Genomic DNA, 17,642 nt, shown 5'->3' on the forward strand with positions numbered 1-17,642 from the left:
CCCCCCCCGGCCCCTCCCCGGCAAAAGTCCCCCGCAAAAGGCCAACTGCCCGGCCGGAGGGCAAGCACCCAAAAGGAACGAGGGGACGCACATCGAAGGCAGTTTCGCCGGCCAGCGGCGAGTAGCCCCGGCAGAAGGGCCCGCCCCCGTGGAAGCCATCGGACACGGTGCCGAAAGTGCTGATGGCTCGTCCGATCGGAGCAAAGAGGTCTTCCGGCGGCAGGCGCAGCACCACCGGCTTGATGTAGACAAAGAAGCGCCGGGCCCCGGACACCGTGGACACATTCCAGGCAGGGCGCCCGGCGGGTCCGCCGGGCGAAGGGAGCTCCCCGGTGACCGGGGTGGCCGACTCCACCAGGTGGTAGGTCAGCCGCGCGTCGATCAGCGGCGAGAGGTTGAACATCTCGGACAGCTGGGCCGCCGAGGCGCTCGGCACGGTGGTGCTCAACTCGGCCACCGGTCGAGCCAAGTGACTGGAGATGAGCGAGGGCGACAGGGCCCGATAGAGAAGGCAATAGGCCTGGGCCCGGGCGGTCGGATGGGTGGGCAGGGCGGCCAGCGTTTCCGGGGAGAGGGACGCCGTCCGGAGCCCCGGGGCCCCGGTGCTCAGGATGTTGACAAATGCATGGCCGATGGTCAGGTGTGCTTGGTTGACGCCCGGGCTCCCGCGAACGCCATTGATGCGAATGACCCGGAAGCGCCCGAGGACAATGTGCAGCGTCTCGGCCGGCGGTTGGCCATACCGGTTGAGCCCCGGGCCGGCGGCCGTCTCCGAGCAGACCCCGCGGCAAAGGGCCGCGCAAAGGGGCGGCAGGCAGGCCGGCCGCGAGCTCGGGCCCGGGGCCGTGGCGGTGGGGCCGGCATTCCGCGCCGCCGCGCCCGACGGCGTGTCGAAGGACAACGGAACGTGGATCGACAGGGAGTCCAGGGACACGACGATGACCAAATCATGCAAGCTATTCGAGCCGCCGGCTGGCGGGGCGTTGCCTCCCTCGGCCGAGGGGCCTGCGAGGCTGGCCTGAAGGCCGGCCGGGCCCGGCTGCAAGCCTATGAGCCGATGCACGAAGGCGCGTGTGTGTATGTGTGTGTGTGAGAGAGAGGAACGGGGAGAAGGGCGGAGAGGGGGGGGGGGGCACGAAAAAAAGCCCATGCGCGGATACGGGCGCGAGCAAGTGCAAGCGTACCGGCCTCCTTGGGGCATGGTCGCCAAATGAGCTCGGTCGGGAGGAAGGAGCTCAATTCGTCGTAGCACACGGCGGCCAGGGCCAGGCCGCACACCGGCAACGTGGGATTCAGCAGGTAGACACTGCTCGGGGTGGGGGACCGGGCCAGGCAGGGGGCCGCTGCCAGGACGCGACACCCGACGGAGCTGTCCCCAAAAGCCAGCTCCAAATGCACGCGCGTTCGAGCCAGTGTCGCCAGCGAGGGGGACCCACGTCGAGGGGGGGCAGGCCCGCCGGCGGCGGATTGGCCCGCCTCTGTGCCGGGGACCCCGCCCGGGCCCGGGGCGCCTGTGGCCGAGGAGGAGCCACGGAGGTCGGGGCTCCGGCCCGACGGCGAGGCCGAACGCTCCCCGGGCGAGAGCCCGCTGGAGCCGGGGACGCCGGGGGCAGTCCCGGCGGCTGCCGGGCCACCGGGGCCCGAGTTGGTGGCCAGCCCGCCGGCAGGGTCGCCGAGCTGGACCGGCGGCACGCGGAAGGCCGTCAGCAGGGCCGGGCGGGAGGCATGTGCCAGGGCCGGATCGGCCACCGGGCCGATGCGCACGCGTGCCTCCAAGCTGCGAGAGTGGAAGACCGGCGGGAAGGCCGACAGGTCGCTGCCGGCCCGGGCTGGATAGTGCACACCGGGCGCCACAAGGAACACCAAGAAGTCCCCGCAGCCGGCTTCCAGATACAGGGGACAGGTGGCACGGCCGGCGGCACACCCGGCCCCGGGGGCGGGCACATGGCCGCCCAGGCCGGGCAGATGCGGCCCCCCGGTGGCCGCGTGGGGACCGGCATGGGGGGCCCCTGCCGAGGAGGGGGCCGGCGCACCGGCGGAGGCATTGGACCCGCCGGTGACGGGGCAGGCCCCCAGCCGGCTGGGCACCGGCTCGCAGCAATGCAACCGCCGGCCGAACGCCACGCGCGTTTGGCCCAGGACCAGGAGGATTTGCACATCCGGCCGCAGGTACGGCCGGGGCCGGGGATCGGCCCGAGGGCCGGCTGCCTTGTCGGCAGCCACCCGGCGACTGTCCGGAACCGCGATGTTTACATGCACCGGATGCGGCAGGTCCAGCAGGCCGACCATCATCCGGCGCTGGGGCGGCTCGGCCGGACTGACCACCGGGGGTTGTGTCCGGGGGGCGGCGGCGGCGCCGCCGCCGCCGCCGGGGGGTGCAGCCTCGTCGGCCAGCTCCCCCGGTCCCGGGCCCAGCAGGGCCAGGGCCGGGAGCAGGCGATCCGGCAGGAAGGGATCCAAGTCCAAGCTCAGGTGCCCGGGCACCGCGGCGAAGATGCCCAGCAGCCCATCCGGCAGCGAGGCGTCCCCCTCGGCCGGGGCCAGGCGCTCGCACAGGTCCCGGCCGGCATGCTCCACGGCCAGGGTCAGCACCTCGGCCGGGGCACCGGCCAGGGTGGACACCCGCGGCTCGATGGCCAGAATGCGGCAGTCAGTGCTCCGGCGTTCGGTGAGCGACATTTCCCCGAGCAGGGCCAATCGCATGGAGTAAACAAAGTGCCCGTGGGGGTCATCGGGTGTTTGGGGCGGCTCGGGGCCGGTGGCCGGGTCGGCCCCCGGGCCTGGCGCCGAGGCCCCATCGCCGGCCGGGTCGCCAGGATCCAGGAAGATGGGCGTCCGGATGGTGGCAGCCGTCAGGGTGGGCTGACTGGCGGCCAGGGTCCGCCGAACCGTGGCCATCAGCCCGGCCGAGGGGCTGGCGTGGGAGTTCATGCGGAAGGTGAACCCCTGATCCAGGCGCACAGACAGCCGGTCCCGGGCAGCCAGACCGGCCCCGGCCTGGGAGATGTCCAAGTGAAGAGACACCGAGTCGAAGGTGGCTGAGGCAAACCCGGCCGGGGAGGATGCGCGGGTCAACATGGTGGCGAAGAGCGGCTGCGCCTCCGGCAAGCCAAATTGCGGGGGGGGGGGGGGGGGGGGATCTCATCCTCGCACTCCCCCCACCCCATAGTCACCTCTCTCGGGGGCCGCCGCACAGCACACCGGCCCGCGCGCCGCCTGTCCGTTGTGGGTTGGTCCCTCCTCCCGGGGGGGGGCGGAAGGGAGGCATATGGCAGGCCGCGAAAAGACCGGGGGCAAAGGCGAAAAAAAAAAGAAAGAAGAAGCCCCGACGCACCATTCATCAGGAAGCGAATGCAGCCGACGGGAACCAAAAAGAGGTTGGACAGCTCATTGAAAAGGGACATGCTCTCGGGCTGGTCAGACAGGAGATCCCCCTCGAAGAGGAGATCCCCCTCCGGCAGGTCGGCCGAGGGGGTGCCGGCCGTCGGGCTGGAGCTCAGTAGATGGGCCAGCGATTCCGACGTCAGGGACAGCGAGGAGAGGGCATCGTAGAACACTTCATCATAGTCGTCATCCTCCTCGTCGGTGCTGTCGTCGGGGCCCGTGTCCGGGGGAGACGGCGCCCGGGAGCCGGGGGTGCTGGCATGGCCCGGCTCCGGCACAACGCCAGCCGCACAGCCGGCTTCATTGCCACGGGCAGGCGCGGTCAAGGGGCCGGGGGAATCCGGCCCGGCCAGCTCGTCGCCCGGGCCGGCGGCCAAGCTGGCCCGGTGAACCGCCGATGACAGGGCATCCAGATTGGTGCTCTGCCGGGAGGCTCGACCGGGGCGCTGCTTGGGCGAGGCCTTTTGAGATTGTCCTGGTTTTTTTTTTTTTCCCCCGCCCCCCGAGAAGATACGACAGCGCTGCGGTCAATAGCCGGAAAAGGGGGGGGGGGGAGACACAGTGGACACCGGACACCGGCCGCCCAAAGGCGGATGCCCCATTGACGTACCCCGAATCCGGTGGAATTCATTGCGAAGCATGCGTCTGATGGTGGCCTGGCGACTGTGCACAGGTAGCCGGCATGGCCGCCGGGCGACGCGCAGCCAGGAGAGGCAGGGAAGAGGGGTCCTCGCCGAGGGTTAGGGATCCAAGAACCGGGGAGGGAGAGGAAGAGGGAGAGAGGAAGAGGGAGAGAGATTCACGTGTGGGGCCATTCGCGGGGTCGCACCGGCCCGAGGAGCTTTCAAACACTGGCCGCAGAGAGAAGGCCTGGTCGAAGGAGAACGCCGAAGGGGCACCTCCACCCGGGGGCGCGTGGGTGCCCATGTCGGAATCCTGCGGATGGACCGGCATGAAGGAAGACTGCCCGAGATCGCCGACAGTGCCGAGGCCATGCATGGAGCTCATGGCCGACCCGGCCATGAAGCTGGACGCATTGTACAGGGACATCAGCCGACTAGGGTCAATGCTGACGGAGTTCAGGGCAATCGAGGACCGAACCGATGGGGCCATGTAGAGCAGACTCATGAGGGAGTTCAGGCCCGGAGGCTGCTGGTGCAGTGGGTCGCCCCCGGGCGGGGGGGCGATGAAGCTGCGCAGGAATCCCCCGGCCGCCACGGGCCCAGATTGGAAGCACCTCCGGCAGGCGGCTGACTGGTGGGCGGATTCCTGGCAGGCGCAGGTTGCCGTGGCGGCGGCCGCATCGGCCAACCGGGAGAACCGGCTGAGGATCGCCAGCTGCCGGAGACCGACATACGATCGGACAGGCTGCCAGGCGCGGGTCGACGCATTGAAAGCAGTGAGGGCCGCGGGGTGAGTGCCATGTATGGAGGCAGAAAGGGGCGTGGAGGGGAGAAGGGGAGGGGGGGGCATGTTGCAGGTCGCGGCGAGGCGAGGCGAGGCGAGGCAAGCTCAGGCGGGTCGGATGGCAGGCGGAAGAAGAGCAGGGGACAAAGGGGAGGAGGGAGGGAAGCAGGCTGGGGCGCGGTCGGCTCGTACTCCCACTTTCAGGTCGAAGCCCACCTCGAAGGAGGGCGCGCGCTGGGACAGGAGCGGGAAGAAGCCGGCCTGCTCGGCGCCGAGGGAAGCCGCCGACCGAGCCAGGCAGAGGGACATGCTGATGCTGGGGACTGGGGAAACCAGCGGATCGAATGGCCAGATGTGCTCCGGGGTGGAGGTCGGACGCAGGGGGTCCACCCAAACAAGCGGTCGCTCGGCATCTGCGTCGGCCGAGTCAGCCGCACGACCTTCCGGCGAGGGGGACCCGCCCGCGGCGGGCCCTCGTGGAACGCCCGGCTGTCCAACAGCAATGTCATCCAACCACACCGACACCCCATTCAGGTGGGTGGTCAGCTGGCAGAAGGGCCGGAATTGGGGGCCCTGGGCCGGCTCGGCAGGGGGGTCGGCATCCGTTTGAGGCTCGCCGCCGGTTCGGCCGGCGGAAAAGCGATCAAGCCGGACCCCGGCCCGGGCGAGGGGCGAAAAGGCCGACAGCGAGCCGACCGCGGAGGCCGCCTCAATTTGGGCAAGAGTCATGGCATGGCACAGGTGCACGCTGAGCTCCAGGTCGCTGAGGCAGATCTTGGGACCCGGGCCGAGCAGGGGCCAGGGGAGAGGGGAGGGCGAGGGTGCAAAGGGGTGGCCAGGAGTCAGTGACACATGCATGGGGGGGGGGGGGGGGGCGGGGGTGCCAGCCAAGCCGACAACCGGGGGGACATCTTGCCGATCCGATGCATGGACCAGCACACTCCTGGCTCGAGGGTACCTGGAGATTGTTCAGAGTCCGGTCCAGCAGCCAGCCAAGGATCGACACGCCAGAGGTAATCATTTCGGCCGGATCATCGGTCCCCGGGGCCGGGGGAGCGGCAGAGGACAGGGCCGCCGGCTTGACCAAGTCCCGCACCGGAACCATGACCAGGGTGACATGGGCGTTCTCCATGCCGGCAAAAAAGGTGTCTGGAGCGCAGGAACATGGGATTCACAAGTCCAGTGAGTTAGAGTGCCCCACGTAAAGATATGCATGTGCGCGCGCGCGTGTGTGTGTGTGTGTGTGTGTGTGTGTGTGTGTGTGTGTGTGTGTGTGTGTGTGTGTGTGTGTCGGCGGGGGAGGAGGAAGGCAAAGCAGAGGAGAACCGCCGCACCCGAGAAGAAAGATCGCCACGGGACTTTGAGAGAGATCTTGTCCACACCGGAGGAGATAATCTGGAAGCAGAAGCCCGATTCGCCGACGGCCTCCGGCTGACGCAAGAGGGCATTGATGCGCGCCTGGTTCAGGGTGATGTGGCGAAGCTCGCCATCGATCTGGGCAGGCAAAGGGTCAGTCGGAAGGGCGAGGACCGGAGGAGGGGGGGAGGGGACATCGGGCGGGTGTCAGTTCCAGCACCAGGGCAGGAAGCCGCGCTGAGGTCCACGCACGCGGAGGAAGTCCACGCCGACCACCACGCCGTAGTTGTTCTTCTCATCGGTGAAGTCGATCCACATGCCAAGGCCACGCTTGACCAGGCGCATGAGCACGCTGCGCCAAAGGTTGTTGGCCGCCCAGGCAAGTCCCCAGCCATTGCTCGATACCTGCGGCGGGGGTTGCGGATGCAGGCCCATCATAGGGAGAGGGGGCGCTGCTTGAGCGGCGCTGTCAAACTCGGAGAAGGTCATGCTGCAGCCAGGGGAAGGGAGGAGGGGGGACAAAGTCGGGGGAGGGGGTGAGCAGGGGAAGGTACGCAGGCAGGGGGGCGCCTAGTGTGAGATTCCGGTCAAAGCCGGTGGGGGGGGGGGGGGAGGACAGCGGATGCGCACCCGAGATTGCTGCCGGAGGCAGGTGGCTGGGCGGTGGCTGGATCCAGGAAGCATTCCGACGAGTTGCCATTCAAATTAACCACCGCGGACGCCGAGGGAGGGGCATCCTCCTCCGGGGTGGGGGATCGAACGGGGTCCATGGGATCACCCGGGGAGCGGGGAGCAGGAGCGGGGCGGGAGGTGCCGGATCCGGAGGTGCGAGGGAGCTGGGTCGGGAGGGCGGGGAGCAGGAACAGTGGCAGGAGGAGAGGGGGGGAGGGGTGGTCGTTGGCGCCGCCGGGGGGCGCCTCCAGGCCAAGCCGGGCCGTGAAATACCCGGCAGGGCATCTGGATGGATGGATGGATGTGTGGGGGCGGGGCGGGGCGGGGCGCCGGGGGGGGCCCCCCGGAGAGCCGGCTCGAGCCCAGATGTTCCAAACAACCGGCCCCCCCCCCCCTCAAACAATTCATTGCGCGATCGGCGCGCCGGCGAAGGTGCCGGGGCTTGGGCCAGGGGCATTTGGTCGAAGCAGCGCTCCCAGGAACATGGCTGAACCGAACACGAAATTAAGACCTTTTCAACGCGCTCATCGCCTTCGCCGCTCCCCCTCCCCCAAGGGGTGCGGCGTGCAGACGGCCGCGGAAACGGACGACCCCGGTCTCCGTCCTGAGGAGCCCCTGGTCGATTGTCGCGCCGGTGGCACACGTACCAACGACGTGCCACCTTCGCCCCGCCCCCCCCCGGGCTGGCCGTGATCGGGAAGTGGCAGATCCAGGGATCGGCCGGTGCGGAGCGCGGACACGTAAATGCCCGCCGGCCGGCCCTTTGTGCCCCCCTCCCTGCACATTTTTCACCCCACCCCGCGCGCATTCTTCCCAGGTGCTGCGGGAGGCCCGACGACGCGTCCGGATGGTAGCCAGGTGGAGTGCCTTTGATGGTGGCATCGCCGGCCCTCCGGTCGCTCTCTCTGCTCGCTGTCTCTGCTCGCTGTCCCTGCTCGCTCTCACTGTCGCTGTGCTCACTCGGGAAAGTACCCCCCGAGGAGCCTGCAAAGAGGCCCACACACCCCTGGCCCGTGGGATGCCACATTTGTGAGGTCACATTCGGAGGCACATTTTCTTCGGCGCCCAAAGATACATACGCAAATGCGTATTCGGGCGAGGGTTCTACGTAATCCCGGAATGCCAACGGATCGCCGGCCATTTGCCCGCGCCTGAGCCGCTTTTTTGAACTTCCCCGCCGGCTAGCGATCAGGCATCCCCCCTTGGGTGGTCCTTTCGTTCTTCGGGGGGTGCGTGTGTTTCCCGGCCGGACGGAGGATGCCTCGAACGGGGACCGACCAATGCCGGCTAAGGGGCTCGCTCCCCGGGCGGGGGCAGCTCGGCGAACGGTCCAAGTGCCACTCGGGAGGCGGGCCGATCGAGCGCCAGCGAGGTGACCATGACCCCTCCCCCGTCCCCCCCCCCTGCCTAGCTCGCCCTCACACTGCTCTCTCTGGCTCCTTTTCGCCACGTCTGACGCCTGCCGTCCTGGTGACCCATCCGAATGGGCGATCTGCCGCAGCAGGCGCGCAGTCCGCGCACCCCTGGCAGGTCGCCCTCTTTCGATGCGGGGCGTCTTCGTCAGCCGGGACAACATCCGCCCCGTGAAGTCCGCAAGTCGGTGGAGGTGCGTCTCGCTGGGGGTTCTCTCTCTCTCTCTCTCTCTCCGGGAATTGCCGTCGCCGGTTGCCGCATCGGCTTCCTCCTGACCGCCGGACCTTTAACATGGGCTCCCCCCCCCCCCCCCCCCCCCCCCCCCCCTGCAGCAACTCCAACACTACCTGTCCTCCAAGGAGCAGGGACAAGTCCGATCGCAGGAGCTCCATGCCCTGGCGGGCTATCTGTATCAGCCGTACTTCCTGCACAGTCCGCGCTTCGCCGAGGCCGGGCCGGCATCGCCCTTGCTGGAGGGCAACACGGGCCCGTGGGCCGAGCCGCCGCGCGCGCACGCCGACCTCGGCACTCGCCAGCTGGTGGCCTGCTGCCTGGTGGATGTCCTCATTTTGTCGGCCCCGGAGCCGCCATTCCCCGATGGTCCGACCGGGCTGCTGCGTGTCATGCGGCTGCTGGTGGATTGTCTGCTGCGCTTCGAGGCGCCGGCGGGTCCCGGCTCCGCGGACGCTGGCGCCGACATCCAGGGACAGCCCAATCGCCGGGACGCCTATCTCCTTGGGCGGCTGGCTCTGAGCCACTCATTGGCCATCCTGCCGGCATTGCGTGACGATCCCGAGGCTCTGGCCGGGCCGCCCGGCCCCTCGGGCATGGCCCAGCCCGTTGGCCGGCATGTGGCTGCCGAGGCCGACCGGCTGGTGGCCTGCGCCCTGGCCGGCCTGCTGGGGCTCCTTCGGCGCTTGGCTCAAAGTGGCGGGGCCGATCCGCACCGCCTCCGCGAGGCAGCCTACGAATGTGCCGAGCAGCTGATCGCCGAAGGGGACCTTGTTCCGGCGCTGCTGGTGGACATGCTGCTGCTGGACAATCTGGCTGACATGTGCGGGATCCTGGCCCGCGGCATGGGGGACGCCGTGCCCCCGGCCGGGGGGGCTTTCCCCTGCCACCAGTGCCTCGGCCCGGTGACGGAGGGCACACCCTCGCCCAGCATGGAGGACTTCCTCTGACGACTGTCTCTGCTGTCCGGCCGGGTGGCCCCCGGGCCGGCGACCTCCCTGGAGCCGGGCTTCATCCGGTGCTCCTGCTTTGCCGGCTACTGCGCTCGGTCGCTGGCCGGATCGCTGGTCACCAGGCGCCTCTTCCGCGCGCTTTGGGACATTCTCGGACCCCACGTTGAGCAGGTGCGCCTTTCGCCCGCCCGTGCACATGCACGCACGCACGCACGCACGCACGCACGCACGCACGCACGCACGCACGCACGCCCAAGAGGATCCCTCACCGGCTATGGGCAGTGGCTGCTCGCCTCGTCGGCCAGCTCTCGTCCGGATGCTCGCATGGTGGCTGACGCGCCGGCCATGCCCGGCAGGCACCTCCCCCGGCATGTGGTGAAAATGCGCATTCTAACAAGTCTCCCCCCTCTCCCCGCCCCGGTGCCCTGGAACACACACCCACTTCGATCGCGTCGGGAAACCCCCCACCCAGCGTTGCTCGAATCTCCTGGCTCCCGGGCCCCATGCATCGGCTGGCGATGCGCCTGTTGCCCCGGCACTGCCCCTGCCGACTCTCCTGCGGCGGCTTCCTGCCTTGCTGACCGGTGAGCCTGGGCTGCCGCCGGTGCTGGTCCATGCCCTTGGCGCGCGTGCGGCCTTTGTCGAGGGGGTCCTCCGCGTGCACCTTGGTGCTGGGGTCTTGCTGCCGGCTGGGATTCCCGCCGGGCCAACCTGTGCCGGACTCCTGGTAGCCGGCATGCTTGTGGGCCCTGGCGATCTGGCGGACCTGCTGCATGGGCTCACGGTGCGATCGGCCATCTTCACCGACACCGAGGATCCCCTGCGCCTTGACCGCTGTCCATGGGGAGACAGTCCGGGCACCTCGCCAGGGCAGCTGGCTCCCAGACCGGTGCGGCTCTTTTCCCGGGCTCTGCTCGCTGCGCCGGGGCTGTCGCGCGGCCTGTTGCTCGCGCTGCTGGTGCTGCAGCGATCTCCGGCAGCCTGGCAGCGTGGGCTCAGCTGCGGTTTGCTGGCCGGGCTGCTGGGCTGCGAGTCTTTCCATCGGGCACAATCGGCGCCGGTGATGGTCGGAGCCATGGCGCCCGACCAGTCCCCCGGCGACTTGGCCCTGGCGGTGGGGGCCAAATTCGAGCATCTCGTCTGGCCGCTGCTCTTCGAGCGCCTGCGTGATCGGGATGTCTGGGTGCGCGCGGTGGCCGCCTCCTGGCTGGGGCGTTTGGTTCGGAAGCTTGTGACCGGTGGCGGGACGGAGTCGGGGCCGGAGGCCTTGCTCCGGCGCTTGGTCGGCCCCGGTGGCCAGTCGGCCACCTTGCGGGACCTGGGCCCGGGGGTCCGGCTGCTGGTGCAGGCATCGGGCGACACGGCCGACCGGGTCCGCCTGCAAGCCACCACCACCTTGGCCAGCTTCCTGGATGCGTTGCTCCAACAGGCAGACCGGCGGGCGGGCGGCTGGCTGGGGGCGTCTTTGCGGCGCGCCTTCGCCGAGCCGGCCCCGCCGGCCGGCGACCCGGCGCCCGGCGGCCTCCCCCCGGTCGAGGGCACCGAGGGGGCTCGCAGCACCGGCATGCGGCCATGCTTGGCCTCGGTTGTCACGCGGCTGGCGGATTCCTGCCTCCAAGCGGAGGATATCCCCTCGGCCGCCGGCGCCGGCCGGGCACTGCATCGGCTGCTGACGCTGATGCTGGTGCTGCCGGGCGGCGCGGCCGCCCCCACCGGGCCCGAGGTCCTGCGAGAGCTCCTCTGTCGTGATCCGCTTGGGGGCTTCTGCCGGGAGTGCCACATCCCGGCGTGTGGTCGCTTGCTGGCCGGCCGGCTGGCCGGCCTGAGCGCGGCCCGGGGGCTGGCGACGCGCGCGGCCTTCGGGCTGGCTTTCCCCTGGCCCGGAGCCACGGCCGCGGGCCGCGCCTCGGCCGACGCCGGCGACCCTGGGGCCGCGATTGGCTGGCTCCTGGCACGACTGGACCCGGAGCAGCAGCAGCAGCTGGCCCGGGGCACCGGGCGCCGGGAGGCCGAGGCCAGCGCCGCGCTGCTTCGCTGCCTGGCCATCGGGGAGGCGGTTCTCCGGGCGGATCCCGGGGCGCCACTGCCCGAGGCCCTGCAGGCGCAGTTGGCACGGGCGGGCTCGGCCCCCGCCGGGCCGGATGACCCTCGCCGGCGTCGTCAGCAACTTTTGCTGGCCTTCCAGGGGGACCTGGCCCGCGGGCTCGGCAGCGACCTCGGCGCACGGCACATGGGTCGCCTGGTGCTGCTGGCCGCGGAGGAGCGCCGGCAAACCGGCCGGACGCTGGCCATCCCGGCGGCCTTGCCCCCGCCCGGGGGCTGGTTCCTCCCGGGCTGGACCCCGGTTCAGGTGCTGGAGGTGGTCCTCGGCCGGGGGAGTCTCAGCCGGGAGGCGCTGGGCCAGGCGCGTGAGCGCCTGCGCCTGTTGGCCGGCCTTCGGCCGGACGACCCGGCGGCCGAGGCGCTGCCGGGGTCCGGGCCGCCGCGCTTCCTGTCCGCCTCGGCGGCCGGATACCTGCACGCGCTTTTGGGGGTGGGCTTCCCGCAGGAGGCCCTGACCGAGGCATTGGCCCATGGGCCGAGCCAGGCTCGGGAGTCCCTGTGGCGGCTGGCTGGCGGGCTGCTGGTCATGTGGCCGGCGGTGGGGCTCGGTCGCCAGGCCGACGCCCCGCTGCTGGATGCCGCCGTGTCGTGGCTTGCCCGGCCGGCTGCCGGTGCGGATGCCCTGGAAGCCGGCCTGGCCGTGGCAGCGGCCTGCCTGGGCGAGGGAGCGGCCGAGCCCGAGCGGCGCCTGGTCCTCGGCCTGCATGCGGCGCTGGCGGGCCTGCTCGGCCGGGGTGACGCGGCCGGGCCCTGGGGCGTCCTCTCGCGCCGGGGCCTGGTCCATATGTACCGGTGCGTGCGCCGGAGCATGCCCCGGGCCCCGGGTCACCGGCCGGACCTGGCCGCCTGCAGCCTGCTCTTTGCCCTGGTGGACCGGGTCCTGGAGGAAAGTGACATCGTCGGGCTGGATGCCCTGTGGGCGGCGGATCCGGTCGCCGCGGCGGAGTTCCTCTGTCACCCGGGGCTTTTTGGTCGAACTGCCCGGGTGCTATTGAGCTGCCTGGCCACCGGGCCGGGCGACGCGGAACGCTGGTCCGAGGGGGCGGACTTGCCCGGGGCCGGGTCGGCATTGCTCCGGCCGGCGGATCGCCTGGCCGGCCGGGTGGCAGCCCCGGCCGGGCCCTGGGCCTCGCTGGCCGGCCGGGCCGAGGCCTGCCTGCTGGCGCTGTTGGCGCTGCGGCGCGCGGCGCAGGTGGCCGTGACCGCCGGCGAGGGCACGCCGCCCGGGGTGTGGCTGGACTGCTCGGCGGCCACCGACCGCATTGTCGGCGGCCCACCGGCGGCTGGGACCATGGACACGGTCCGCCGGCATGCCCTGCAGCTGGGCCAGCTGTTTGTGCAATACGCCACGGCCCTCTGCCAGAGCCCGCTGGCGGTCGGCCGCGGGACAATGGCCCCGTCCATGGGGCCCGATGCGGCCATGGCCGCGCGACTGACGGCCTTCCACCTGGTGCGCATGCGCGCGGCTGGCGAGCTGCTCCGGCTCCTTTGGTCCTCCGGCTCGGGCAGCGATGACTCGGGCCCGGCGCCGCTGGCGGTCCTGTCCCGCGTGGCCCTGTTGGCCGTCGCCCAGCCAGGCGACCTGGCCGGGGGCCTGCTGGCACATGTGGCCACCACCGGCGGCGGGTACTACGTGGCCCTGGCCGCTTGGCCGGACGGCCCGGGGGACCCGCCGGACACGGGCCCCATCGATGGCCCGGACCATGGCCGGCCTTTGAGGGAGCTCCGCCGGTGCTTGGTCACCCGGGCGGTGGCTCACCCGGCGGCCGACCGGCGCCTGCTGGCCCTCCTGCCGCTGGCCCTCTGCGAGCCGGTCCCGGTGCTCCTGCTTCCGGATGCCCCCGGAGAGGACCCCCTGTCGGGGGACATTCACCCGGGGCCCTGGCCGGGGCTGGACCTGGCCGCGGGGATGGGGCTCTCCTGTCACCCGGCCACCGGGGCCCTGTGTCGGCTGCTGGGCCGTCGGCGCCTGTGGGCTCGCAGTCGGGCCACCGTGCCGCTGCTGCCGGAATTCGCCCTCCAGTATACGCTGGTCTATTTGGCCACCTGCTCGGTGAACTTGTGTGCCAGCTCCCTGGCCCCGGGGCCGAGCGCCCGGCCCGGCCACCTGCCCGGCGGCGATCCCGCCTGCTTGAGCTTGACCCTCTGCGCGGAGATCGGCGTGTCACGGTACTTCCTGGCCCAGCACTCGTTCTTGCTCGGGCCGCTGCTGCTGGTGCTGGAGGGGCTGTGCGCGGAGCCGGCCCCCGGCGGCTCGAGCACCGAGCGTCTGCTTGAGGATCTGCTGGCAGCAGGCCGCACAGCCGGCCCCATCGAGTCCGTGCCGCTGGACCAGCGCAGTGTCTCCCTCCTGGAGGGGCTGCTGAAGGACCTCTCCCGGCGACGGGTGGCCCCGGCATCCGGGCCGATGGGGACCTCTTCGAGCGCGATGTCGCCCGGGGCGCCGAGCACCCCGGGCCCGGGGTCCGTGGCCGCGGGCCCGCTCACCGAGCTGGACCAACGCCTGCTGCTCCTTTGTCGAGTGGGATTGCTGCTGCTGCGGTCCTTCCGCCCTGATGCCGGGTTTAATTGGCGCGCCGGGCCGCAGGATGCCCTGTCCCTGCTGACCGGCGGCGGTGGCACCGGCGGCGGTGGCACCGGCGACCGGGGGCCTGGCCCGCCACCGGGCCCCAGTGGCAGCGCCAGCGGCAGCGGTGACGGTGGCGGTGGCGGTGGGCCCCCGGCCCCGGCCCCGGGCCATGCGCAGCTCCTCGACCACGAGCTCCTGCCGCTGGTTGCGGATGGGACCGACGGGGCCGAGGATGATGGGGCCAATGTCGTCCGCCAGGCGGATCGCCTGGCTGCCTTGCTGCTCCTGTATCATGGGAGCGCCCAGCGCTTCCGCCAGGGAGCCATGGCCGCATCCGAGCCTGCGGCCAATTCCCCAATCCAGGAGCCGGCCCCGGGCGGGGACGGCCCCCCGGGCACGCCGCTGCCCGCACGAACGAACGCCTGGACCCCCGGGCAGCCGATGGGCCTCGGAGCGCTGGGGTCTCCGCCTCGAGGGGGGCTCTTTTCGCCCTTTGTCCAGACCGTCCGGCTTGGGCACGCGGCGCCAGGTGGCCCGGCCACCCCGGCGGCCCCGACCCCGGCCCGGAAACGCCGTCAGCTCTGATCAGCGCCTCGCCCACAATAGACCTTGAGTTAAGTTAAGCCCATTATGGTGGCGCCAAGAAGCTCCCTGGCGGGGGGGGGGCGGTTTCAGTCGCGCGAAGCGCGGCCGGGGCGGGCACCGGGCGGAACAGGGGAATACTGCATTGGGGGGTGGGTGCATCGATCAAGGGTGGTGGCGGTGGCGGTCAGCGACCATGCGGCTGCTTGCGCGTGCGCGCGCGCGTGTGTGTGTGTGAGAGAGCTGCGGCCTGGTGGTGTGCCTGGGCATTGGGCGGCGATCGTTCTCGCGGCGTGGCCCGCCGATCGGCAGGGTGGGCACTGGGCGCTGGAGAGGGCCCATATGTGCGGCCCCTGCACGGGCGAAAGCACGAGGGTGCGCCAAGCCGGAAGAAGCATCACTCCTCTCGCCCTTTGTCTTTTGCCCATCCTGCCCTCAGCTCGAATCCCATTCAGCCTTGCGTCTTCGGCCGGGCGCATTTCCACGCGGGCAAGCAGATACGCACGCACGCACGCACGCACACACGCACGCCGGTGCTTCCGCTCTCCGGCTCGCCCATCGCCGGATGTTCACCGACAGCGGCTCTGCCCCGGCTGCGCGGCAGACACGCCTGCACCAGTTCTTCGGCGGCCTGGACACCAGTCTGCCGGAGTACTTTGTGCTTCACTGGGATGACCAATTGCCGCGGGCCCACTTTTCCCGGAGCTCCGATGAGACAACCCTGCGCACTGCCTTGGGGCCGGATGTGGCCGTCGACCCGGGGGCCACCGAGAGACTGTGCATTTCCTCCATCGGCTCCTTCGAATGGCGCCAGGGGCGCCGGCGGGTGGAGCTCCTCCTGACACACGACTGCCCGGCCGGGGCCGATCGCCCGGGGAGCCTCCCATGCCGGGGCCTGGGCAGCCGATGCCGGGCCGCCGGCGCACGCCCGACCCCTTTGGCCGGGGCCGGGCTCGGATCCGGGGCCGATGAAGGGTGCTTTCCCCTGACGCCGGAGGCGCGGGCATTCATCTCTCCCGGGGCGGTGTCCATGCTGAAGAGCCACCTGCAAAAGTGCGTGCGCCGACAGCGTGCCGGTCTGGCCGTGCAAACGGCCAAACACCTGGCCACTCTCGACATGGTACGTTGGGGCTGGTGCCTTTTCCCGGCCGGCCGGGAAAGGCCGGCCGGGCCCCATCGCTCGCCATCACTCCGGGACTGATTTGTCGTCTGCCAGAGCGAGCTCCTTCGACGGCTTCCGATCATCGCCGTGGAGGATGTGGCCGTGCACTTCCAAGTGCCGGTGGTTATTTGGCTGATGTCAGCACACTCGCGTGGCTTCCGCCTGACGGGGGCCCAATTTGACTGGGTGCTGGGCTGGGTGCATCTGCTGGCCGGGGGCGGTCTCGTGCCCTGGGCCGAGCATGGCGACCTGTCCGGGCCGGTGGTCGCCGGTCCCGGGCCGAATGCCAGAGCGGGCACCTGCTCCGAGACCAGGCCCGGCAAGGCCACCTCCGCCGCATTGGCCCCTCCTCGCCCGGACGCCGACCCGGTCCCTTTGCAAGATGCAGTCGAGGGGGCCTGCCCGGGCGCGAGCACCGCCCCGGGGCCCGGGCCCCGGGACACCGCTGGAAATGGGCCCCGATCGGCAGCCTCGGCCTGCGGCCCTGGCGCCGAAGTGCCGACCGGCGGACCGTCGACGGGCGGGCCGCTGCCCGGGATGACCCTCTGCGATCCTCCGGACTGGTCGGCCGGGTCCAGCTTCACCGTTCGTTCCGGGGCTTCATTGCTCACTTGTTGCTTTTTTTTTCTCGCCTTTCCTCCCTGTGCCCCCTCTCCCTTGAGGATCTCCCACTAACGTGTGGCCATTTGACCGGGACCCGGCCGGCCGGGGGATGAAGCTCGGCTCGGCATCGCTCTTTCGCCTGTCGGCGCCTGTGCGCGATTTGCTCCTGAGCCTGCAGCTTCGCCGGGCCTACGGCGGCATGGCCGGCGACATGGCCATGCTGGACAACATGACGCGGCGGTGGATGCGCCGCTTCGGTGGGGCCCTCGCGCCGCTGGCCGCCGAGGGCGTGCCCCTGACGGTGCCGGCCACCGAAGCGGGCATCCTGCCCGGCGGCATGCCCACCACCGGGCCCCATGCCCCGGAGTGCTCGCTGTCGGCGGCGGTGGCCATGCTTCGGGTGGCTGCCGTGCCGCTGGCCAGCCGCCGGGTGCCGGCGCTGCGGCCAGAAGAGTGGGAAATGGCCGCCATCGATCCCCACTGCTCCAGTGTGGTGCGCATGCTGCTTGCGGATCGGCTGGCCGAGGGGTCGGCACGGAAGCGCTTCGCCGCGGACAGCGGGGTCCCGGGCTCGCGGCACCCGGTTTCCTTCGTCGGGGTATGGTCGGTCCCGGGCGCCCGGCCCGGCTCTTCGTCGGCGGGGCCCGGATCTGCGGCGGCGGCGGCGGCGGCGGCGGCGACCGCGGCGGCAGCCGAGTCGGCGGATGGGGGCGATGCCGGACCCGATGGGGTGACGCTGCGTCAGTGTCGGATCCTCCTGCGGAATGAGGCCATCCCCGAGCGGCGGATCGGCTCGCTCATGTGGCGCTTCGATGGGTCGGTCAATCGACGCCCGGCCATGGTGCTGGGCGGGTGCCGGTGCCGGGGGGCCGACCCCTCCGGCGGGGAGGAGCCCCCACCGAAGCCCTGGATCGAGGGGGAGGCCGCCCAGGGAGACGCCCTGCCGGAGCAGGAGGAGGACCGCCGCCTGTGGCAAGCCATCCGCCCGGCCGTGCACATCCTGGCCCTCCGGTACATACGTCAAAACCGCTACCTCTGAGCCTCCCGGGTTCCCCATTCCCGGCCGGGCCCTTTCGGTGGGCTTCTTCTGTGCGTCCGGCCGCTGCCGGCCCCCGGGGGTGTCGGCGGCGGCCCCGGCCAGCGAGAAGCACCAATGCCGCGCCAATGAAGCCTTTCTGCCAACGCACACGGCATCTCTTAACTGTTG

General features: G+C 71.1%; 4 protein-coding genes across 4 annotated transcripts in view; 3 read left to right on the forward strand and 1 right to left on the reverse strand.

Moving 5' to 3' along the window:
• The window catches only part of H696_03174 (hypothetical protein), an 11,568-nt gene extending 4,538 nt beyond the window's left edge, over positions 1 to 7,030 (reverse strand). The window contains exons 1-10 of the mRNA XM_009497058.1: positions 6,778 to 7,030; positions 6,400 to 6,637; positions 6,126 to 6,285; positions 5,750 to 5,940; positions 4,984 to 5,565; positions 4,214 to 4,752; positions 3,995 to 4,047; positions 3,335 to 3,859; positions 1,185 to 3,038; positions 92 to 1,047 (exon numbers count right to left, since the gene is read on the reverse strand). Coding sequence (XP_009495333.1) covers positions 92 to 1,047; positions 1,185 to 3,038; positions 3,335 to 3,859; positions 3,995 to 4,047; positions 4,214 to 4,752; positions 4,984 to 5,565; positions 5,750 to 5,940; positions 6,126 to 6,285; positions 6,400 to 6,637; positions 6,778 to 6,917 — 5,238 coding nt within the window. The 5' untranslated portion in view covers positions 6,918 to 7,030. The remainder of the gene's footprint in view (positions 1 to 91; positions 1,048 to 1,184; positions 3,039 to 3,334; positions 3,860 to 3,994; positions 4,048 to 4,213; positions 4,753 to 4,983; positions 5,566 to 5,749; positions 5,941 to 6,125; positions 6,286 to 6,399; positions 6,638 to 6,777) is intronic.
• A 1,272-nt stretch (positions 7,031 to 8,302) lies between these two features.
• On the forward strand, positions 8,303 to 9,413 carry H696_03175 (hypothetical protein; the record flags this gene model as incomplete). Its single annotated transcript, XM_009497059.1, has 2 exons — positions 8,303 to 8,425; positions 8,565 to 9,413. The coding sequence occupies 2 exons, from the start codon at positions 8,303 to 8,305 to the stop codon at positions 9,411 to 9,413; spliced, it is 972 nt and encodes a 323-aa protein (XP_009495334.1).
• Positions 9,414 to 10,152: 739 nt separating this feature from the next.
• On the forward strand, positions 10,153 to 14,673 carry H696_03176 (hypothetical protein; the record flags this gene model as incomplete). The annotated part of the gene is made up of 1 exon (XM_009497060.1): positions 10,153 to 14,673. One exon carries the CDS (start codon positions 10,153 to 10,155, stop codon positions 14,671 to 14,673), a length of 4,521 nt encoding a protein of 1,506 aa, XP_009495335.1.
• Positions 14,674 to 15,178: 505 nt separating this feature from the next.
• H696_03177 (hypothetical protein) lies at positions 15,179 to 17,635 on the forward strand. The gene is made up of 3 exons (XM_009497061.1): positions 15,179 to 15,790; positions 15,887 to 16,417; positions 16,551 to 17,635. Exons 1-3 carry the CDS (start codon positions 15,236 to 15,238, stop codon positions 17,472 to 17,474), a joined length of 2,010 nt encoding a protein of 669 aa, XP_009495336.1. The 5' UTR covers positions 15,179 to 15,235; the 3' UTR covers positions 17,475 to 17,635.
• The last annotated feature ends 7 nt before the right edge of the window (positions 17,636 to 17,642 follow it).

This window comes from Fonticula alba (genome assembly GCF_000388065.1).
Source record: "Fonticula alba strain ATCC 38817 unplaced genomic scaffold supercont2.4, whole genome shotgun sequence".
NCBI lineage: Eukaryota > Rotosphaerida > Fonticulaceae > Fonticula > Fonticula alba.

Excerpts from the sequence above, each read along its gene's own strand:
- H696_03177 (XM_009497061.1), top strand. The coding sequence starts at position 15,236 with ATGTTCACCGACAGCGGCTCTGCCCCGGCTGCGCGGCAGACACGCCTG. Across the intron at positions 15,791-15,886 it reads ACCTGGCCACTCTCGACATG|AGCGAGCTCCTTCGACGGCT; the intron begins GTACGTTGGGGC and ends GTCGTCTGCCAG. Across the intron at positions 16,418-16,550 it reads CGGCCGGGTCCAGCTTCACC|CTCGGCTCGGCATCGCTCTT; the intron begins GTTCGTTCCGGG and ends CGGGGGATGAAG.